The sequence below is a fragment of the Apteryx mantelli genome, chromosome 16 (genome assembly GCF_036417845.1).
Source record: "Apteryx mantelli isolate bAptMan1 chromosome 16, bAptMan1.hap1, whole genome shotgun sequence".
Classification (NCBI taxonomy): domain Eukaryota; kingdom Metazoa; phylum Chordata; class Aves; order Apterygiformes; family Apterygidae; genus Apteryx; species Apteryx mantelli.
Window position 1 is genome coordinate 8,961,339 of NC_089993.1, and position 24,240 is coordinate 8,985,578.

The window sequence follows — 24,240 nt, forward strand, 5'->3', positions numbered from 1 at the left end:
GTCAAGTCAGATGGTCTCCATCCTTAAAAAAAAAAAAAAAACTTGCAAGAAATAGTTAAAGTACTGCAACTTAACTTGTCAGATCCATCAAATTGGGAGGAGTACCATCTGGCAGGTGAACTGCAGAAAGGATAAACACAGTAGTACAAAGTGTGTGCATGTGGGAAGTTTTTACTTGCTGTAAGTTGTGGTGGTTTGAGGTGAGAGAAAGAAAAGATCTGTATGCTTTAAATAGGTGATTGTATTAATTTGAAGCAAAGAAAAAGCAAATGTAGTAAGATCAGCAGAGGTCTGCTAGGAGATGTTAGTGCCAGTTTATGAGGTTCTTGGTAGACTTCAGCTGCTGTAAAGAATGTGGTTCCAGTCGCTTCTCAAGAATGATGAGTTTGAACTGGAAGAGATGCAATGAGAAGATTCTAAAAAGATCAGGAAACAGAGTACTTGTTTCTTGCGGTCTGCAGTCTAGGGTTTGTTTGAGGGTTTTTGTTCTTTTTAATGTAATGGTTAAGGGATACAATTAATCAATATTAATCCATGAAATGGATGGGTAAAGGAAAAGATGTCAGCTCATGTAACAAGTATTGGAAAAAATTGATACAGCTTATTTGGAGAGTCCATATAGTCTTGAAGTTGGAAGGCTTCCAAAAATCAGCATCAGGTTTCAGAATAAACTTTCTAGTAGCAGCAAAAAAATAACTAATGTCAGAATGGAGCCTAAGTTTATGAAAAGCGTAGATATAATTCCCTGCAGTGATATAGGACTGTATCTGTGATCTTTCAACAAGACTTTGAGACTTCCATTTATTAAGAGAAATCAACATTGTCCTGAAATTAAGTGACATTTTATACTTAAAGGTAATGAGAGTAATAAAAGAAAACAAGGCAGACATAGTATGTATCATATAAGTAACTTGAAAGATATTTGAGGCACTGTAGTTAAAATATATCCTGCTCTTTCAATGTAGCTATGAATGTAATAGGAAATGCAGAATATGAAACATGAATAGCTCTAAATTTGTCTTGCAAAGATGATTGCACTTTTGTATATTAACATTTTAACTTTTTCCCCTTCCTCCAGATAACAGTGATCTAATTGCTTGTACAGTGATAACAAAAGATGGGGGTCAAGTTCAAAGGTTCCTGGCTGTGGATATTTACCAGATGAGTTTGGTTGAGCCAGATGTTGCCAGACTTGGCTGGGGAGTCGTTAAGTTTGCAGGCCTTTTGCAGGTAAGGAAGGTTTTTAACCTGGGTACATATATTTTTTCTCGAGTGGCAAACTCTATTTAAGTAGTATAAATAGTAATACCAATATTATCTTATACACTTTAGCTCTGTTGCATGCTTACCTGTTTCTTCTGTTACTTAAGTCTTCTAATTAGTGCTTTTAAGAGACTTTGATTTTTCTGAAGTTTATATGGTTAATTAGACAGACACTTTAAAATAAGGTAACTTTCCCATTATATATTCTATTTCAAAAAAGCGTCCCTAATTGTTAAATGGGATATGTTTATCTGAACACTGAAATCCTACAGAATTAGGATTGAATCCCAAGTGCTTTCCTTAATCAACACAGTAGGGTTGGAGTTGTGATCCTCATATAAGGCTAGGGAAGGTGACAGGTTGTCCCTTCACACTGACCTCTGCTTATATAACTGCTTTCAAAAACTTAAAGAAGTTTCACTCATTTGTATCTGCTTCTTACCTTATACCAGCATTAACGTTTGTATTTCCTGAAAATTCACTATGCTTGAGTAACTCGACTGAATTTTTAACAGACTTAACCTCCAGGAGTACCAATTTCTGAAGAACTAAATTCAGGATGCTACAACTTGCAGAGTCTTGTGTGGGTTTTTTGTTTATTTTTTTTTAACCCAGAAATTGTTTTCTTAAGAGTTTTAAGTCATACATACACAGGGTTTTTTAAAAATGTTTGTATTTAATCTATAGGTTTAAATGTTAAGTTCTTCATTAGTTACTTTCTTCTGTTTCTTTTCAGGATATGCAGGTAACAGGAGTAGAAGATGATAGTAGGGCTCTGAACATAATAATTCATAAACCTGCTTCTAGTCCTCATTCTAAGCCCTTCCCTATCCTTCAAGCTACATTTATTTTTTCTGATCACATTCGCTGTATTATTGCAAAACAGCGTCTTGCTAAAGGTCGTATCCAAGCTCGGCGTATGAAAATGCAGAGAATAGCAGGTTAGTTATTTTCAAATGGTTCTGAGGCAAGTCATATGTCATAGCCAATCACACTGTAATGCAAGATTGTGTTACAAAAACTTCAGAAGTAATGTGCCACAGAAGAATTTAAAACAGATTCAAGTTTCCAAGCAATAGCTTTTATTGGAGTAAAATTTATATTTTGATATATCAGTGACGCACACCTCAAAGAAAAGATGAAAAAGGAAGAGTCGCATACCATGGTGTTATAATGCTTAATGCTTGGACATGATGGTGATGAGCAGTCTGAAAAGTTAAATAGAGTATCAGCAGCTAGATTTCTCAGTGTTTGGGGGCAAAGCATGTTAAGAGACGAAGGAAAGAGTTAATTTGAGTAAATAAAACAGTGGTTAAAATATTACTTAAATGAGTGAAAAATAAGTTGAAGCTTAGCAATAAGCTGAATGAATGGGTGAGTACTGCAAAGGCAGCATGGAAATATAAAGAGGAAAGTAGGTGGGCAAGTGAAAAAGAATAACTCTTTCAGTTACTTGGATTGTCCAAGAGCGATAATTAACTAATCAGAATTGTGAGAAAGTTATAGCTGCTATTAATTTTAATGAGCTGGCCAGAGAATTATTCTGATTGTAGATGATTTCAGATTATTTTAGTGTATTATGGTTCTGTAAGAAGCTAAATGACAACAGTTTTATGCTCTGAGCTTACAAAATAGATATGTCTTATTTTTATGTCTTGCTTCACTTTAAAAAATCTTAAAGCAAGTTTGAAGTTAATGCAGGTCTGTTTTGATATAAAATAAATAGAATGGTAGTGCAAAGACAGCTCTTTGCTGGTGAAAAGCAGGTAGTCTCTTTAAATGACTTTCTGCAGTGTTCAGTTATAACTAATGAATGACTTGACTTGTACAGGGAAGGACAGGTTTATTTTTTTAAATAGTTCCTATTATGACTGTGTAATGCAGAGAGCTTACTGTAACCCCTTTTTCTCCTGCACTGTATTCTGGGAGTTCCTCAGTGTGTATGTGGTAGGACAGAGATGGTGGGAAAGATTGCCAGAAATGTCCCCCTTCTTTTCCAATGTAGTTGTAACAGTAAGAAGTAAATGCAAGCATGCACTTTTAAACAGTCTGGTATAGTGTTAAGATCCTGGGCAAACTGTGAATTTTATTTTCACCTACTCTTCCTCTTACATATTTTTGAGTAACAAAAGTTATCAATTGTGATTAAACATAGCTCTCCTAGATCTTCCTGTTCAGCCTTCAACTGAAGTTATGGGTTTTGGACACAGCTCTGCAGCTACATCACAACACCTTCCGTTTAGATTTTATGATCAGTCAAGACGTGGTAGCAGTGATCCTACAGTGCAACGGTCTGTTTTTGCTTCCGTTGACAAAGTTCCAGGTAAGATGGCACTCATTATCAAGCAATTTTGGTCTGTTTCAAATAGATTAAAAAAAGGAGCATACCTTGAAAGTCCTAAGTAGATTCCTTTTAAAGTTTCATGCTTGCTATACACTATCAAAAAATGAAACCAACTTATTTGCATGTTTAATAGAAACAGGCTTTTCTCTGAAGCTTAGCAAATGTCTTTTAAATGACATATTAGTTGTAATTTAGGTGTCTTTTTACAGCATCAATACTTATTAAAAAAAAAAAGTGTAAGATTAGCAACTTGAAAGTTAAGAAATGCTCTAACAGCTCCCCATCAAATAGTGGTTATTTTGCAACCAGTGCAAGACTATTAGCACAGCAAGGTGTGGTAATTCATGTTCTTGGGAAAAGTTCTGCCTTACAGATGAGAATGCAGGCATGTTTGTAATTCTTGCTTACTTGGGGTGCAAGTTTACCTTATGAATTTAATTTATTTTCTCATAATGCATATAACTATCAAAAGGTTGTTGGGTCCAGTATTAAAATGATTTTTTTCCAAATTCTTGATGAGTGTAGATTACTTATGAAATAGAAAAGTAGTCATAGTTTACTACTCCTAATCTGAGTACTAGGACTGAGAACAGACCTGTTTTACTGTCTAAATGTTAAGTGTGGTTCAACCTTTGAATTCTCTGATAGATTTTATTGGGGGAGGTTCTCTGCCTTGGCAGAAAGCTTCCTGAGTCCTTACAGCAATATTCTGTGTAGTTGGTTGATAAATGTGATGACTTTTTCTGCACCTGTGATGTGCAAAACTTTAGAGATGCCACCTGTATTTTAAAAGAAAATCCCATGGCTCTGTAGAAGGTGCTTCCACTCACAAAACTTGATGTCCGCAGTCATATAAGCATTGGGATCTCTGCAGAGAAGCCTGAAGGAATCAGAGGGTGTATGTAGGAGAGGTCATACTTTTAATCAGCTTGAGTTCAATATAAGTGTCCAATATAATATTTTGAATAGAAACAAGTAATGATGATAACTACAGCTATCTAGATTAATGTAAATTCAGTGGTTCCTTCTCTTATGTTCTGTTGTTTAGAGCATTGAACCTTGAGTTCATAAAGTTCGTTTAACAGGTCAGACCGTTAGCAATAGCTGATGTAGCATCTAGTGAACATAAACAAATCAAAATGTTTATCTTGCATTTTCAATTTATTCAATTTCATTGAGCTGTTGAGAATTGTTAATAATATTGAGATTAATTTTTTTGCATACTGCACTTAAAGCAAATTTTGTGGCTTACATCTGCAAAAGCTGAACTGTAACATTTGTGTAAACAATGAAAAGTTTACATGTGATTTGTTTCTGAACACCCAATTCCAGGATGAGGCTTATGGAAAAATTTACTCATAGCACAAGTAATACCAGGGTGTGTATTCCAGGTGTGTTGTGAGAAATATATCCATGGCAGTTTCTCCAAATACACTGGAAGTGTCTTAATACTTTGCCATCCTTTACAAATTGAGTTGGAATATGAATCATGTTGCACACATTCAGTATGCAACACATCAGTCAGTTGTGCATAGTTCCTCCTTTGAAGAAGTTATGATCATCATCTCACCAGTGCGTAAAAATAGCTGGGATACTGAGCACTAACAAGACAGAAAAGGCCCATGACTCCTCCTAAGACACGAGCTTTGAACTAGGATTAGAGGGCTAATTCTAAGTTGATGCTTTCTTTCTTTCAGCTCCTTATTTCCTGTTTCAAAAACTGACCTCTCTGTAGAGTTTTTCTTCCAAATAATGAAATTTTCTTCTTCTGGGTTCAGTCATTTTAAAGTTGAATCTCATACTGCTTGAAATTACTTAATTTTGCTGTATTAGTGCAAAAAGATGCACTCTTGTTACTACTAGCTGCCAATCATTGTACAAAACTCAGTATTTCTCTTTAAGTGCAATTCACAGATTAAAAAGAGGGGAGGTGAAACATAATACAGGCACTCTTATTAGCAAGCAGGTGTTCTACTGTGTTGTGCCTAAATGAGAGCTATATTTTGCCAGAGTCCTGCATGTGGAGAACAGAAATCATAAAAGCTTTCACATTCCCAGTCAGGTTTTTCAAAAAACAAGTTTATATTGTATCACGGAAATATATTTCCTTACTGCTTTTGACATAAGACTTCCACGGAAAAGGTGTGGTTGAAAAGATGCCAGCATTCTGGATCTTGCTTGCTGTTTCAGAATCAGCCTTCTCTAAGAGTACACTCTTGGTCGTAGCAAGTGACTTCATCTACGAATTTTATTTACTTATTTATTTATTGGCACATGGTAGCTAGTTCAAACAGTGGGATACTTGCTTTGAACTCGAGGAACTGGAGTCTTTCACTGTGTACACTTACAAGCCTGGAGAAAAAGCCTTTGAAGCTCTTATTTGATATCAAATATGAGAAATTAGACACAGTATGTGTCTTTCAAATGTACACCCAATATGTGTATTTCAAATGCTAGGTTTTTCAAATGCTGCTGGTGGTAGCCAGTAATAAGATAAGAAATGTATTAATATTTCTTTCACATCTGATTACAAAATAGCCTGAAAAGGCTTGTTCCTTCTCCCATTATCTTCAGTGAACAGTACAAGAGGATTCCTAGTTTCCACTGACTTTCATAGACATCTTTGTGCTTATTTGTGATTTTTAGTTTAATAGAAACTTTAGGGGGCTTTTTTCAAAAATTATTGAACAACTTGCAGTTAAATCACTGTTTTCATGTATTTGTTTCTTAACAACTCCTATTGTTTAAAAGAGTTATGCAAAGCTCATACTATGTGGAAAAAGCCAATAATAGCAAAATGTTAAGTTGACTGTAGTTATAAGAAAGGAGTTACTTTTTCTTTCAGTGGTGGTGGTTTTTATTGAATTAAAGGAGAGTTAGCAATACCGGTAGAAGGTTAAATATTTCTTTAGTAGGACAGTGTTAGCTGTTTCAGTGCTGTATGTCCAAAGTGTTTTTCCGACGTTATAAAACAATGACAAACTGTTTCAGCTCTCCTGAAAATTTCATTGCATACAGAGAATTTTAGTGCAGCTTCTGAAACACTAGTCCCACTTCTCAATGAATTTAAAATTTGCAAGAACACTCATGTAAGTCTGCTCCAGTTCACATTTCCTACCTGTGTCATACTACACATACATTAAAGATCTGCTTATTTTGCTGTGGAGTATGCAGTTACCTCATAGTAATCAAACTGTCTTTCACTTAACTTTGGCCCACAACACAAAGATAAAATCTGCCTTAAAGGTGCTTCTTGAGGTTTTGAGGGGGAGGGTTGCAGTAGCTTAAAAACAGGTTTTATTCAAGATACATTAAAGGTGGCAAGACTATAACAGACCATGCTTCAGAACGTCACTGTTATGACTATCTCTATGAAGTATGTATTATGCAGATACGGTGAGAGCTTGTACCCATTACTGATGACTGGCCTGATGACCTGGGTAATTCTTACCAGAGAAGAACAGAAGCAAAGTCATTCGCTGGAAAAGTTCTGTCATTGCAAAGTCATGACCGTGACCCTTGCCAGAATGTTACAGAACTTGGGGATTGTTTTGCTGACTGAGCTGTTCACCATCTTATGTTAGTTGTGTATTCATGTGATGCTTGCGAAGCATTTTTTTTGTGCAAGTAAAGGATCATATTTTTTTTCCAAATAAACCAGATGAACTGATTTGGCAGACATCAAGCGAAGAGAGGTCTTGCATTTAGAAAACAAAAAACAAACAAACAAAAAAACCCCAAAACCACACTTGCACTCCAAGCAAATTCAAATATGAATTTCAAATACCAGCTGTATGCTGAGATTATATGCTCAGTGTGTTTTAAGAGAAATCTTAAATATTTCCTGCAAAATATACCTTTGCATATTTTAACAACTGTAGTCGCTTTCCTACTGAGAATGTGTCTTTAAAAAACAAAATAAATCAATGGATTGCTTTTATTGTTTTCTCCATTGTTCATACCTTAGCATATGACGTTTATCACAAGATTTTGGGAATAATGTTGAGTAAAACTTCTTGTTAATGTTAGCCATTGCAAGCAAAGTATAGACATCTTTTAAAATCTGGAAGGGAAAAAAAAAAGTGATCTCCTTTTGTAGCTTTATATCCCTTTTAAATAAAAATAGATGAGAATTTTATATAAAGTTAGCATCAGTTCTTGGAAGTAGATCTAGGAAAGCTTTAAACAAAGCCAGAGAATTGTTTAAGCAGTGTGTGAGATTGTTCTGATTTATGCGAAGAAAATTTCTTTAGTTTTGTTAAATATTATGCATTCTAAAAATGAAGTGCCCTTCTTTGGCAGGTCAGCACAGGTGAGCATAAAATCATGGATTTTTTTTAAGGAATAGGATGAATGCATTGTTCAAATGTGTATAACCTTTAATTTAACTGCCATCTCCATTCATGTTAAGCAAACAAATCCCTTGGGCCAAAGTACTAATGAGGGCCTTGACATCCAGAGGTGACGAGCATCTGCACTTGTTACTAATTTGATGAGGTCAGGTTGCTCAGCATATCTGTGTGTCATGTACAAGTTGTCTTGAAGCTCTATGGTGGGACTCCGATCAACCCTTTCACATTTGTCATCAATCACAGCTACCATAGGAACATCAGATTCGGGGCAGTTTACTTACCAACTTCTGTCTTGGATTTGGAATGCTCCTAGTTTTCAAATAAATGAAAACATTTCAGAAGAATTTTCAGTCAGCATTTAATTTATTTTAAATGTGTTCATTAGGAAAAAATGTTGTGTTGCTTTCTGTCAGCTTGCGGTGAATTTGGTCCAGTGCATCTAGGCAGGTGATTCTTTAAAAGTGAGATATTTTAAGCTTGATTTAGTTAACTAAACACGTTAATTATACATGCTCTGAGAGGTACAAAACATCTGTATGGGGCTGGCAGATATCTGACAGGACCCTTTGAGAGGGAGCCTGTGCCCTTCTGGAGGAACAGCTGGAAGCACAGTAGGTTGCTGCAGAAAATCTCCGATGGCACTAGCTTCCGTCTATATAGGCAACTGAATTAAGCCCTTGGTTTCAGCAAAGGAAAGCCGGGTGATGACAGTGAGCAAAAGGGAGTGTGGAGGAGTCCGGTGCGGGAAGTGTGAGGCAGTTAGCATCCCTTGCTTCATGATTGTAGGACGCAGTTGCTTATGTAGCCTGTAAGTGCATTTAAAACATTTCTTGATTCCTTTCTTTTGCTGAAGAATGATGGAGGACATCTACTAACTCGTCACATCAGTAATCACTTTGGACATTTTACTTTAATGTTCCTTGATTAACTACTTTAAGCATATAAAAAGACTGACAAATTTGGACAGCTTTGGACAAAATATCCTAGCTGTGTTCACAAGGTATTGGCAAAAATATAATTTGAGCAAATGCTCAAACTACAGGAATCACTGACAACTTAAATAAGCAGTGCTATGCTTACATTCAATTCAAATTAATCTGGTAGTGTTTTGAGGATGGAGTGCAAGTGTAATCTTCTCATACTCGTCACGTAATATTTGTGACTATTCTCTCACATATTTTAGCCTTAGCAACTCTAAAGATAATCCACAAAAACAGAGTGGAAATATAGCCTTGAGGAGGACCTGATGGCGGTGCCCTTGGAAGCAGGTTTGTCTTTGGTTTGGTTTCTGGTGCCTTCGTATGTCACATGGGGAAACGAGCAAGCTATATTTCTGTTGATTCAACCTTTCTGATCACTGAAGAATGAAATTTACTGAGACACCTGAGCCACTAAATAAGGTAGTAACCGAGATGGGGGGAAATGTTTGCTTCTGATAAATACTTTGTTAGAGCCGAGTTTGGCTGCTGGCAACACAATTACAAGAGTCTTGTGCAGGTTGTCTCCTACTTTCAGGCATGCAATTTAGTAGCACTAGCAACTTCCAATGACATTTAAAGGAGATCATATTTACTGGCTTTAGGATAAAAGGGTGGTAAGCAATATATTAGGGGGCATGAATATAACAGAAGCTAAAGAAAGGATACTTGGACATGGGCAGTCTGAACCACTGCTGTTTATAGATGATATAGCTCAGAGCAGATAAGTATATAGTATAATTGTAGATAATACAATAGAGGAGAATTTTTAAGCCCAGCAAGCTTTCATATCTCTTCCTCCTTTTTTTTTGGGGGGGGGGGGAGGGGGTGTCCCGTTCTCTCCCCCCACCCCCCCCTCCCTCCCATTGACATGCAGTGTGCCAGTTTGTTAGTGCTGGGTGCATACCCCCTCTACCTGATTTTAAATGAAGGTGTTGCTTGGTATTATGCAACAATTCCCCTAATGCCAACTCCAAATCTAAAAGAATGATGAATGCCTTGTGAACAGTGCATTTATAGAGTCTTTTAGTCTTTTCAGTCTTACAGTCTTTTTTGTTCTGTTTGTTTCCTGTACCTTATGCAAGGAGCTTTTACTTTGTACCTTTCCAGAAACTATTATTTTGATTCTGGTTTGGCCTCAGAATTGTGGCTTTCAGGAAGCAATTCATGTGAAATGCGGGGCAGATAAAAATGCTTTCAGCACTCGCAGAACTCCACAAAAGAACAACTTTGAAAGCTGAGACAGCAGGATTAAAAAGCTGCTTTCACAAGCAAGGTCTTTATCCATTCAGAAGTTACAAATATGGGAACGAGTGTGGTATGCTTACTTAAAGTAATAATTTTCTTTGCTTTCTCCCTACTACTTTGTGATCATTCCATGACTAACTGTGGTTATCTAATAAGCAACAAAATTATTGTTTCACCATATATACACACGAGCGTGTACACACACACACACACACACACACACACACACACACACAAAACAATAGTGATTTTGGTAACAAATGACACACTGCCAATCATTGCTGGTATTGATGGTATGTGGGCTTCAGTTCATTTAGTAAAACACTTGCAACAAATAGGGATCTCTCCCACCACCACTCCTGGATCTCAATTCTCAATTTGCCTCTAAAATCTCAAATCTTACTTTTTGTAAGGTGTATGACTGCTTAGAATGAGGATTTCCCAAAGACAGAGAATATTCTTCTGAAGAGAAATTGAGTATCAACCCAGAGGACTGAATTCCTCTAGTGCTAAGAATTCACTGGATTCTTAGATTCTCAACATGCAACTCTGAATAGTTTTCATGGTGGTCAGAAACTGCTGCCAGTTTTGTGGGTAGTCACCTGGAGAGCTAGAGCTTGCTTTATGGAATGACTGAGCTCGGTCATCTTCAAGTAAAATCAGTGAAAGTTTTGAACATATTGAACACTATAAAAATGTCCAGCCTTCCTTGTCTTAAACTGGTATCCAAAATCAGACTGCTTTGAGCTTAACGCTTTCCCTTAGCGCCAAAGTGATAAGGGCGTGCAAGTCTGTTGTTTCTGTCTTCAGCTGCAAAGCTGATTTAAGTTTAATCTCACCTGTCCTCCACTGCAGCCAGTCATTCAAATGTTGCTCACTAACCCATCAGTTCTTTTGGTGCAAATGGTTGAGGCTGGATTTCAATTACTGACATGAACAGCCTTAAAATAAACTGTGTTTATTTCTTGCTTAAATTTTCATGGAGATATGCTTAACAAAACATCTCTATATGTAGTTCAGCTAATTAAACTGAAGGGGAGAAGGGTGAGAAATACTTAAGCTGGATGGACCGCTGAAGGAAACATACTGTTTAACTACACCTTTAATCTTGTCTTCTGGGCAGTTATGATGGTAGACATAAGATTTAGGGCCACATGTTCAGGCATGAGTCTCTTCTGAATGTTTATTCATTCTAAGTTTTGGTCATCTTGTGTAGTGAATGAGGACAGTGCCTCTGGAAAACGGTAGCCTTGTATTTCAAATAGTAATGGACAGACATGCGTTTGGAGGGTGGTACATGCTCGTGGCTGGACACTGTTCAGGGAATTTCTGTATCCAGTCTTGTAGAATACAATTCTATGTGCTATTTTAGCTTATACAGTTACTGCAATCTTAAATATGTGTTTATATTTAGAGAGCATTAGAAAACACATGGAGCCTTTATAAACTTGTCTTTAAAAAAAAAAAAAAAAAAGCTTTCCTAGGAAGCTGTTAAATCTAACTGCTTCTGCCATTGCCTCTTGAACCACAGCTTAAAGAGCTTTTTAATGTCATTTTTGTACAGAAATGGAAAAAAGAATGGATAACTAGATTCTCTTTTATCAAGGGCTTTTTTTTTTTCTGTACTGCGTTTTCTGTGACTGAACTTTTTATTGCCTCACAGAATCACACAGAATCACACAGAATCACTGAGGTTGGAAGGGACCTCTGGAGATCATCTAGTCCAACCCCCCTGCTCCACCAGGGTCACCTAGAGCACATTGCACAGGATTGCATCCAGGCGGCTTTTGAATATCTCCAGAGAAGGAGACTCCACCACCTCTCGGGGCAACCTGTTCCAGTGCTCTGTCACCCTCACAGTGAAAAAGTTTTTCCTCATGTTAAGATGGAAGTGTCTGTGTTTCAGTTTGTGCCCGTTGCCTCGCGTCCTGTCGCTCGGCATCACTGAAAAGAGTCTGGCCCCATCCTCTCGACACCCTCCCTGAAGATACTTGTACACGTTGATAAGATCTCCTCTCAGCCTTCTCTTCTCCAGGCTAAACAGGCCAAGCTCTCTCAGCCTTTCCTCATAAGAGAGATGCTCCAGTCCCCTAATCATCTTTGTGGCCCTTCGCTGGACTTGCTCCAGTAGTGCCACATCCCTCTTGTACTGGGGAGCCCAGAACTGGACGCAGTACTCCAGATGTGGCCTCACCAGGGCTGAGTAGAGGGGGAGAATCACTTCCCTCGACCTCTCTGAAGTACAAATTTATTCTACTTCCCAAGTTAATTATAGGTTTGGAAAGTGCTAAATTTTCAGCCAGGATGAGAGTTACCTGTGGCTGCACAGATAATATTAGTTGAAGGATCTGTGCATGTGGTGGTCAAAAAAAAGTTTAATTATTTCTGTTCAGCAAACTTTCTCATCCTAATGCACTGGGGCTGTTTCTAGAAAGATAGTCTTAGACCTGGTAGTGTGTCGAGTAATGTGTCTTGCTTTGGATGAGGGGCATAATACCGGAAAGAAGAAAACAAGACTTTTTCTTCTTCAAGGTTATAGAGTTTGTATGTCTATAGAGAATTGTCTGAGTGATGCTGTACTGTAAACATTTGAAGGAAACTTAACACCTTAGGGAGATGAGTTAAGACTCAGATGTAGAGTTCAGTTATATTTATTAATGTTGCTGCTCTAGTTTGATCTATCAGAGGTTCCAGTGGTAATGAAGATGCTGTGGTGTGAAAGCTGGCTGTGCTGTTAGCAGTGGTTTCCAGACAGTTTGCATGGGTTTTTTTTGTTTTGTTTTGTTTAGACTACTAAGATTAAAAAATAATTAGAGCTAAATATAACTTAACTTCAGCTTCTATATTACATATTCTGTGTAGAGCTGCTCACTTACTGATATGTGGGGAGGACTTGAAGCAGCAGTTCAGTCTTCTGTAAAACACAACTGTTTCATGGGAGGAAGGGAGAGAAAATACGTTAAAATCATTTGCAAGGCAATGCTTCGGTGTAAGGGCCTGGCAGGTGGGCAGTGTTCTGCAGAACCTCTAGGTAGGCAGTCTTGCTGAATCGGGCAAGCTCTTCCTGAGAATTAAGTACAGGAGGCCTTGTCTACTTTCTCTGCTCTTTTGGTAAGGATGGAAGATTTCTTCTCCCTTGAAATAGCGGTGCAAACCTTCTGCGGATATAGAATGCTTTCGATCGATACAACTTTGTCAATACTGAAAGGGAAACAAAATATATTGATGTAAGCACTTCTATACCAATGGTTTTAGTAACTGTTCCAAAAACAAGTTTCATTCATTCTAACGGATGGCTTTGCCTCACCTGTGTGGGCACAAGTCCTTTGATTATTCCTTGTTTCCGTCATAATTGGTGTTCAAAAATGTGAAGTATGTATGATAAGTGTAATATACACTTACTGTATTAAAAATACACTTACCAGTGGCCCTGAGTGTAAAGAGGTCCTTGAAGTTTGAGGTATTTTATATTTTTGGTAAATGTTTTGCAGGCTATCAAGTGTCATTGCATATAGCCTCAGTTTAACTTAATTCATCTAAATGATTGTAAAAGATCAGTTTGGTAAGCAGCTAACTATTCCATAAGCATAAATAAATAAATGTGTTTTATTTCAGAAACCAAACTGTTTTGTTTTTACCTAAAGTAGATGTCCTCTGCCATGTTTATCATGTAATTCTTTCAAGTGGTGTTTATCTTGGACTTAATGAATTGTGACTTAAAATACATATGATCCAAGTACTACAGCAGTTTAGACAGTGTGTTTCTGCAAGTGCTTGGGTCCAGTTCTTGAATTCTTGAACCATGGGTGGTACAGGATAAGAGGTGGGACCACAGATGAAATCAAATTATTAACAGAACTGATATTGGCTAGCTTTCTTCTTCATGTCTTCCTTTCTTTAGCCTCCCTGGCTGCTTTTCTTTGTAATGCATCCTGTCAGCCCTGTTGTTTAACAGCACTGCTGTTAAAAGCACTTTCCTGACTTGTAATTCTGTTTAAAGCTTTCATGTGCTGCTTCTAACAACCACATTTAAGCTGAGTTTTGACTGGGTGCTTGCTGTAGGGCACCTGAAAATTCCCCATATGGGAGTTTTTCTAAAATAGATGAATCATCCATCCAGTGCCCTGAGAGACTTCTCTATAAAAGAATAAACTATTGTGTGATGCATTTGCTTTCGCGCATACCTGATTGTCAGATACTTTACGCTTTAATACTTGCTATGTAGTAAAGACAGCAAGTGTTATATTGTTAGGTGTTTCATACTGTACATGTCATGGCTATTTTGAGTAATTCAGGGGATGCCAATAAAAAGTAAACTTCTTGCATTAATGCTTCCTGTGGGAGAGTGAGGAGTGTGGCAGAAGCAGCCAACAGTGGTATATGTCACCTGACTCACGTTGAAGATATTTTTCTTGCTGTAAGAGGTACTTCTACTTCTGAAGAGCTGCTGGCTAACAAAATCTGCAGCAATGAGTAAAAGCTTCCAAGTTTTTGGAGAAATGTCTGTCAAAAGAAAGCCTTACTAAGAAAATCAAGGAATTGCTATAGGCACGTTGTTGCAAGGAAAGTTGCAAAGTGAACCATGGGAAGTATGTAATCTTCAAAGGAAAGATTCAGGAAAGTGTGAACAACACAGTACTACTTGTTTTTGCTGGAATTGTGTGACAAAGGCAGTTTATGAAATTTGCTTTCAGAGCATATTGTAAATTATAGCAGGTAATTTCATAGTATTCTCACATGCTAGACGTTCAAAACTGTGAGCCTTTTGGTTTTTTTTTTTTTTTAACATTGATGCAGCTCAAGACCCTTACTTCTGTAATGACAAAACTATAAAAACTCTTAAAAATTCATCTGAAAAAAACAGAGCAAAGAAGAAAAGAATAACAGTGATTGAAAGAAACAATAAGGGGCAACTTTCTAATTTCATCTCATGGGAGATACTCTGACTTGTTCAAACAGTCTATTCACTAGTGAGTTAGCAGGTCATCCCAAACCAGTGATTCACATAAAGTGCATGAAAAGAATTTCTGAAGTTTTTCAGAACTGGAGTATTTTCACTACAAGTCTTGGTATTCCTCAGCAGGATTTTATGCCAAAGGACATTTGCTGTTGAGCCTTGGCCCTTTATACTGTCACTGATCAACTTTTCTCTGGAAAGCCATCGGCAGAGGGTTTATACAAGCATTAAGTGCTCTGACTTCCTTGATTCTGAGACTGCTGAAAGCCGCAGCAGGCTTACTTGCCTCAGTCCCAGTGATAAACTCCTCTGTTGTTAAATGAGAATATAATCTTCAAGGAAGTCTTTGCAATCAGTCTAAAATTCAAGATGTTTGAAACAACAAACAAAAGTATATTTGTCAACTGACTTCTTAAGGGGAAAAAAAATTGTTAAAATAACATGCTTTTGGGGGGGGGGTGTCCTTCTTTGGCTGGTAATCCCCATCTTTCACCTTCTCTCCACAAATGACTACTTTCTCCAAGACCAGTATTTTAAAGTGTTCTAACAGTCTTCCAAAGACACTCCTGTGTTTCTGTTTATGTTGAGGTGAAATCACAGTCAAATGTATGCCTTCAGTATTTATCATCTGTAAATATCTGAAATTTATTAGTGTTATATTTAGTTTGAAATTGTCACAAGTGAATCGTCAATCAGACTCATTGCCTGAGTACAGTAATATCTCCATGCAAGTTACAAGATCTTTTTTGCTACAGATACTAATTGTCTTTGGAGCAGCCAAATTTAGATAGCTCCAAGTATTGGTGGATACTGTTTAGTTGTCTTCATGTGTTAAGGTCTGTATCGGTTTCAGTAATCCGTTAGGTTCTCCCTATGGAAACAGGTAGCACCATGGATAAATGTTTCTTGAACACTGATTTTTGGAAAGGACTCTAAGAGTAGAGAAGTCCATTAAAGTTATGTTCTGTGATCCGGCAAAACTGGCCCTGTTTGTTCTGCTGAATTATTGATGCTTGGCTAATGACATCTGCTTGGGTTGTCTAAACAGTCTCCTAGTAAGTTAGGGAAAAATTTGTTTGGAATAAATATGACAGAGTATTTTGGCCAGTGGTTGACTGGTAATAGCAGATATGAATAATGATTTCAAGGTGAAGGAAATTGGTAATACCATCAGACTATACAGGAATGGTAGCACACACTATTTATTGGATTCTTTTCACTTATGAAATTATAGTGACTATTGAGTTGAAACATGTATTAGCTCATTTTCTTTTACAAATACTGAATGCCACTGTAGTCATGTTGAAATCTGATACAGGAGCCTTTTGAAAATGAGTGGGAAACAGATTATTTAATAACCTAAATTACCATGTGCCTTGAAAAAAAGAAGGAAAAAAAAAAGCCATAACTGCTCTGAGTTGCAGATTCCAAGTAAGTTATTAACCTCAGTGGGCTAATAATAGTGATTAGATACTTCATATTCTGTAAGAAAAAGTATGAGAGCTGAGCAAAATCACAGTCATTCTTTTATGTTTTACTGTAGCTTTAGCTAATGCTCGGTTAAAAAAGATATAATGGCGTTATAATGATTGTGTTTAACATTTTCAATGAATTTTTGTAAGCTTGTGATAGATGAGTTTTATCAGCAACCTATAAATTAGAACCTGCTGTGTATTTCCTCTATGATAGAAGTAAGTGACAAATAAGAATTGGAGAAACAAGTGACTATTTTCACTCCCCTCTGATTAACCCTGGTTGGTCTGTTTCAAGATAGAGTATCGGTGTTCATTTCCATAGCGAGAAAATGTAATCTGCTCCCCAGAGGACATAGCTGGGTCGAATGCTGAGAGCTGATCTCTTGCAAGAGGTCAAAATGAATTTTAAAGCTAGAAATAATTGTTTATAAATCTTATTTAAGTATGAGTACCAAACTCCAATAGACAATGTTACGAGTTAATTTGGAGAAACTGTTCTTGTAGTCTGTTATCACTTAACCACAGTTTAGGGCAGCAGGTATTTAAAATATAGATGTTCATAAATAAAAGCTAGTGATAATGTCAAATAGCAGTTTTGAATGTGGCATCTGCTTTGGACAATGTTACGATAACATTGTCACCCATAGAAGCAAAATATACTAATTGTTTACTGCTACTAAATGTTCAGCAGGTGTCTGCTGTGCTACTGGACTTTAACTAGAGACGCCCTTGTGGCCAGTTGTTTTAGTGGAATACGACTGAATGTTAAGGTGCATTCACCAGTAAACAAAAGAATAAGTTTCAGTTGTCTCTTGGCTCATAGCACATCTTCTGCATGCAGTAGGCTACTTTTCATTATTGTATGCAACCATACATTGAATAACTATTGTTTACTTTCTGATTCAGTATAGTCTTATGTGATGAATGCATGACATAAGATGTCAGGTAGTCATGGCTTCTAATATTGGCTCTCATGTTGGCTTGCTGTGAGAACTTGATCAAATCCGTGAAATTAAATATTGCAAAGTACCCCATTCTCAGGTCATCAAGTTCTGAGATGTAGGGTTTGAGAAAGTAGGGATTTAATTTCCTTCATTGCACTCCTTCTCCCTAATCTTAAGCTTCTGATGGGCTGAAGGTCCTGTGCACTTCAGGTCCTCAATACTTTTGGAAATTGCATCTTGAAGGAGTAAGCGCACAAGTTGCTATATGTAGAGGAGGGAAAGAACTAAAGTGAAGAAACTTAAACATGTCAAAGACTGAAGTGAGGGCTGCAGGGGAAGGAGAAAGGAATGCTGAATTGTATCAGAAAAGGAGAAGATGCTACAATCTGAAGAGTATGAGGGAACATTAGAATAGAAGCCAAAAGAACACTTGTTTAAAAAGGGCTATCAGACACTATATTAAATGCTCTCTATTCTAGACCAGAGAACGTTTGACTTATGAGAAGATGGACTAACTCCAATGCCGGCATTGGATTTAATAGATAAAATTTCTTGAAGATGGTATCATTGCACTGAGAAGTGTAGTGCAGGCTTTCCGTCTGAGGTTTTTTGTCTTAACCTTTTCCATTATCACTTCTAGCTCTGTGACCCTTGAATTTATTGAATATGCCAAAAACTGCAGAGAGTTTTGACATTTTCATTGTTTTCCCAAGCTCTGTGTTCTCAAAATGTTTTCCATCTCTTACCCTCTTTTTTCTTGTTCATCGATCAGCAGTTGTAGACAGCATGTTTCAGGAGAGAAAAATTCAGAGTTTCAGGCTTCTGAGATGACAATGAGAGAAGGTACCTCCTCTGAGCTGCTATGTGGAATTGACACCATTTTGATGCAATTATTATCCTTCCTCAGTTTGTTCACCTAAGTGAACTCTTCCAAGCTAATTATTTACTAGTAAATGTCATTGTCCTGTCTTGCAGGATTTGCTGTAGCCCAGTGTATAAATCAGCATAATCCATCACCACTCTCATCACCATCTCCTTCAAGCGGCAGTGGGAGTACAGGGCGCTGTGATTCAGTGACTGCAAGCTCAACTTCCACTCCTTCTGCTGCACAGAGCCCATCAGGTATTAAATCACTGTTTTCAGCCTAGGAACTAAGGGATATACAGTAGTTTATAATAAAATTAACGTACTGAATTATTGGGTTAAATACAGACTAGGACTTCATGTTTTTAGAGCACTTGATCATTTTTCTAAAACAGTTGAAGTAAATTACAGTGCAAATTTTAGTGATCTTTTCAGATTTCTGGAACTCTGTATTCAATAAATACTTGACATCTTTCAGTGATGATCTTAAATACTGGTGAAGTAACTTCCTGCTTGTCTCATTTGTCTCCTAGCACATACAACTTAATTTTTTTTTTTTTTAATGGAAGTATTGGTTTGCATAAACTTATAGTAGGAGACTTCACATGAAGCATCTCTTCTGAACTGGGCAGCATTTGCTTTTATGCGTTTGTCTGCTACTTATTTTAAATTAACTATGAGCCAAATATGCAATACTTGAAAACAGTTATTGTTCAGATGCTAATATTGTACAGCTTTTGCCGTAAAACTCTCCTTTGGTAGAACAAAACAGCTGAGGAGGCTGTTGCATTGGTGCAAAGGAAGCTCGCACATAAGCTAACTGACAGTTATAACTTTCATTAGGCTGTGTAGGTATTGGTCAGTATACTTAGTGGATATGTTTATCCTGGGGCTTCTTGTTGCATTAGAACTCCTTCATTCTTCCTTTATGTGTTGTATTAGTAGAGAATCTTATAGCTGTTTGTTCTGAATACCATTTATATGGTAGATGGCCTCAAGTTGGAGGCTGAGCAAGAAATTCTGAAACAGCACATTGAAATGCTTTCATTCTGCAGCAGCCCTGATCTACTTAAAAAAAAAAAAAAAAAAAAAAATCTTAGACTCTTTCAAGCAGTCCCCTCATTTTGGTAGTCACCTTCAGTGTTGATCGGTCTTTGAAATGATCGTTCCAGTTCCCTCTATTATGGCATAGCATTTTGCCTTCAATTGAAAGCCTCATGTAGATAAGTTTAAACTTCTTCTGCAGTCATACCAGGAATGATGCAATCTTTATTATGGTTTTAGTGTTCTCTAAGTCATAAAATGCCTTAGTATCCCTGAACACTATCAGGAGATCAATGTACGCTATATATCTGAAGTGGCTAGCTTTCTTGCAAGAAGTACCACTTACAAGGGTACACAAAGGCTGCCTATCAAGTTTATAAACAGTATGGAAAGCATTTTAGCACCCAAACTCTAGATTAAAAAACATGTTATGATAGACTCACGTGGTCAAAATATTCTTGCAGTGTGTATAATTCTGGACTAAAATTTGTGGGGTTTTTATATGCAATCTATTCAAAACTGTGGAAGGATCTCATTTTATTTTCTTTGTTGATGAGTGATTACTGTTAGTCTTTTGAGAGACTAGACAAATATGTGGAGATTACACAAAGGGAAGAAGTGGTATGATTTGTCAAAAGGCTTACGTACTACTACTATGTCCTCTGTTCTGTTTGAATCCTCAGTGTGATCAAGAAATGAAATACAACTACAAGTTCTTGGCAACAGTGACTAAGAGAAAATTGTGGTAAAAGAGACTTAAATATATATATATATATATATTTTGTTGCTGTAAATAACATGGTAGTTTGCAGAAGTATCAAACAAGACCATACTGCGTGTTTCAGACAGAGATCTTTCCAAGTGCTTGTAGTCTGACTTCTGTGAAAAACTGAGTAGATCCAGAGCAGATAATTCCCCATCTAGCATAACAAGATAGTACATCATAGAAGAATAACCATAGGCTGCAATTACAAAAATAAAATCTACTTATTCAATATACAGGCATTTGTGTAATGTAAAATCCTGTTTATTTTTCCTGCAATTAAAAGAGCCTAGTGAGAGGAGGCTGTTCATTGTTTGAAAAACAAAGATCAGAGGAAGGTTTTGAAAAGTCTGTTTTTTCAGTGTCTGTGCTTTACCAATTAGATTGCATGAAGTGCCCACATTTAGCATGACCTACATTGTGGCTTAATCATAAAGTGTGTTCAAAATGCCACATGTCATGCAGGAAAGAAGAATCTTCTGCTTTTTGCACAGGATCTAGGGACACTGGTAGGGTGTGATTTAGCAAATCTAGTTGTGATGACCCAAGAAGTCTGCATCCTGTTGCTTTGGGGATAGTGACCTTCAACAAAGTCAGTGGAAACAAACAGGAGAATCTGCTTCAACTATGGCAGTGCCAAGTCAGCAGCTTGCATTAAACTACTGCAGGGATAAATTTTGAGGTAAACTCCTGGATTTTGTTCCAGTGTTCTACTCTGAGGGCACTGATCTCAGAGGAAGACAGTGACTCTATGTGCACGAGCAGTGCAATGGGAAAACAAACAGTTGGTGCAGAGGCTCGCACACTTGTCCAGCATGTGGTTTGGGGATTTTGATTTGGACTAGATTTAGTCTGACCTCCTGGATCAAGCATCCCTGCCATGTATATGGTTCAGAGTTGTCCAAAAGATCACTTACTGGTTCAGACCTATGTTTCTGTTAACATTTGAAGTGTATTTTGTGCACACTTGCTGCATACCTTATGGTTTAGTTTCCTTGTGAAGGAAACTCGTTCATGCGCATGCAAACTGTTCTTCAAACTAGACTAAAGCATTACGTGTGCATAATTCTACAAAACTGTGCAACTGGTCTGAACCAAAATGTTAACGTCCTTGCAGCCAATAATGGACAGGTAATGTTCTAAATACTTACAGTTGAGTAGCCAATGGTGTCTCAAGGTCCTTCGACTAGAGAGGATTCTGAAATCCCTTAGGTTCTGGAGCTGAGTCTTTTTCGGGAAGGGTCATCTCCACCCCAGATGGTTTTGTCTACAGTGTCAGAGCAATTCTGTAATCTGTATTTCTGGGAGCAGTTTTTCTGCCTTAACTGATTTGATCAGTTTATTGCAAGTTGGTAATGAATGTTCTCTTTTTTATAGTATTTATACATAATTGTGATCTATACTGGAAGCTGCTGCCAGAAGCATGACAGTGAAAGAGACAATCTGGTTGCCTTATCCAGATGGCTGTTCTGTAGGCTTGGGCATGAACAGAAATACGCTGCTGAAATAAGTGATAGTGTCTTGACCACTATCTTTCTTACCTTATCAGCTCCTATAGCCCACTCAACGAGCTACTAGAACAGCTCTGCTGGTATTTGTCCTCTTCAGTGTAAAACTAAGCGATTTTCACTTAACTTGAAGATTATTGAAACTAAGTTGCCTTACTCTGCTGTGAAGTAGAGGAGGAGGCTTGCATGATATGAAGCGGCGTGAAAGATTGTCACCCCTTCAAAGCGAGAAGTAACAAGTAGCTGGTGGACAGCAAGCAGAGTTACCAAGATCTGCTTTGTGCCCCAGGGTAGCGCTTGAATGCTGCCACCGATCAGTCACATTCAAGTCTCCCTTCTCATTTCCCATCCCATTTTAAACATACACATGTGTGCGTGCATGTGTGCAAACATATTCATGTGAGCACACGTACATGCTCCCTGTCCCTCCTTCCCTCCTACCCTGTTTTTTCTGCCAGCTGATCAGATTTTTGACCATGACCAAGAACATGGTGAGAATCTGCTAGGTTGCCCAGGAAGTTCAGTTAAAGAAGGCCAGCCAAGAAAAAGGGGAGATGGGTATATGGACTTCAAGGAAACTACTCCAACTACCTTCCCTAAGAGCAACATCTTAAACCATGACAGCTGTTTCTACAGTAAACTTGTGATTAGGCTGTCCTAGACTACTAGCTCTTGAGAGATGCAAACTGTACAAAGTTTGATACATTTGAGATGGCACTTCTAATCTTTGTAGGGTTTGGAACATAATACATTGATGTTTACATAGAGCAGTGATAGATGAGATTGAAATACAGAAAAGTTGCATATTAATATAGAAAAAACAATGTTCCAAGGTAATGCATATATCAACAGTTAAATATTAAAAGAGTTTTTTGCAAAATGTATTGCAGGAAAAAAATTAACTTTCATTTTGTATTCAAAATACTTAACTTGCTATCACTCCTACCTGCATAAAGCAACGTCATAGTATCTTACTTAATGTGAGGAGAGAGGTTAACTAAACTTACATAAAATCATCTGAATGTTATGCATATTTCAGTCACTGTAAGAGAACAATAGTTGCATTAACTGCTTTTTAATGAATACATTAAACTTTTCCTGAGTTTACCAACTATCCTACCTGATAACTATCACAACACTTTACGGCATAGGTATTTTAAAGCCTAGCAGCTCCCACATTTACAATATTTGAGGATTAAGTTTAGCCTTTTGCAAGATCTCAGTTCCTTAAAATGGAAAAGGCAGAAGCTGTTCATTAAAGAAAGGAGAATCCCTAGCAAGACATAAAAAGCAGCATCAGGTTCTGAAAACGCTGCTGTCAGGTTGGTTTTTTTATATATATATTTAAAAACTTTAAATGAGCATGTCTGTGTTGCTATGCATAAGATAAAAATGTTCTCTTGCTAGGCAGATCTTAATCATTAAGCTTCTGAGCTTAGAACACAGTCTCTTCTTGGCTGCACTTTACAGAAACTGTACACTTTTGTGAGGTGCTTATTTTTATATATGCCAAGAATTAAGATAAAGAAGCTCTCTTACAGTAAGTTAGCATTCTTCCAGAAGTGTATATGTGTAATTTCATCTATGCTGTATTTTATCACTTTTTAAGTTGTCTAAAGCTCTGAAATGCATTTGGCTCCATTACTTAAGAAAATGTTTACACTGAAGCAATGACTATCGAGGACTTCAGAAGGCATTGATCTTCTATGCCATTTATGCTATATTTCATGCTTTTGGCGGTTGTTGATGGTAAATGGACTAAAATAAGTAGAAAAAGCTATCCCTTGTTGCACAGAATCATTTGGATTCTAGTCTGTAAAATAAAATCTATATATACCAATGAGAGGATGCTTAATCAAGCATGGAGAACCTGTAAGAGCATTGTCTGCCATCTTCTGTTCTATGATGCTAGTAATTTTCTAACTAAGGAAGTAATACTTTTGTTTCTTGAAAGTTTCTTTTCCAGAAACTTTCTATGCACTGAGCTTCATCATCTTAACTGCTGTTATCTTTTTAAAATACTGCATTTGGCTTTATTATAATCCAAATGTAATACTTCAATTTTCTGTCTTAGGGTAGCAGCACTGCATGGTCTGAAGTATTGTCACCTTCTCATTAGTACACTTCTTATTTATTGCCAGTGAGAATCGAATAATGCTATATCACCAGAATCTGTAATAAGATAGCTTCTTTTAATTTTTTTAAGGCATGAGTCATATTGTAATGCAAAGGCCTGCCAGTCCCACCTCAGTGTAACTGCTGTCAGAATTGCATGACTTAGCCCAAAACATATCATGTACATTTCCAGATAGGTAAGCAAAAAATAACTTCAGTTAAATTCACTTTTTTCTAAAGAATGAATACTTCCATCTTCAGAAGTATTTACCAAACTGACAAAACTCTTGGTGTAATGTTAAATTGTATTCAAGATATCAGCAGTTATGGATGTGTCCTTGTCACTTATTCTTGTTGCTACTCTAACATTTATCCTTTGTCTTCAT

General features: G+C 37.2%; 1 protein-coding gene across 4 annotated transcripts in view; it reads left to right on the plus strand.

Moving 5' to 3' along the window:
- The window catches only part of CLEC16A (C-type lectin domain containing 16A), a 93,474-nt gene that overhangs the window by 64,352 nt on the left and 4,882 nt on the right, over positions 1-24,240 (plus strand). For 2 of the 4 annotated variants that reach the window (XM_067305990.1, XM_067305992.1), the window contains exons 19-22: positions 1,079-1,230; positions 2,000-2,204; positions 3,419-3,586; positions 18,536-18,682. In XM_067305990.1, the coding sequence (XP_067162091.1) occupies positions 1,079-1,230; positions 2,000-2,204; positions 3,419-3,586; positions 18,536-18,682 (672 nt within the window). Of the gene's footprint in view, positions 1-1,078; positions 1,231-1,999; positions 2,205-3,418; positions 3,587-18,535; positions 18,683-20,151; positions 20,214-24,240 lie in introns of all 4 variants that reach the window. The other 2 variants (XR_010885780.1, XM_067305991.1) reach the window with 2 other exon arrangements.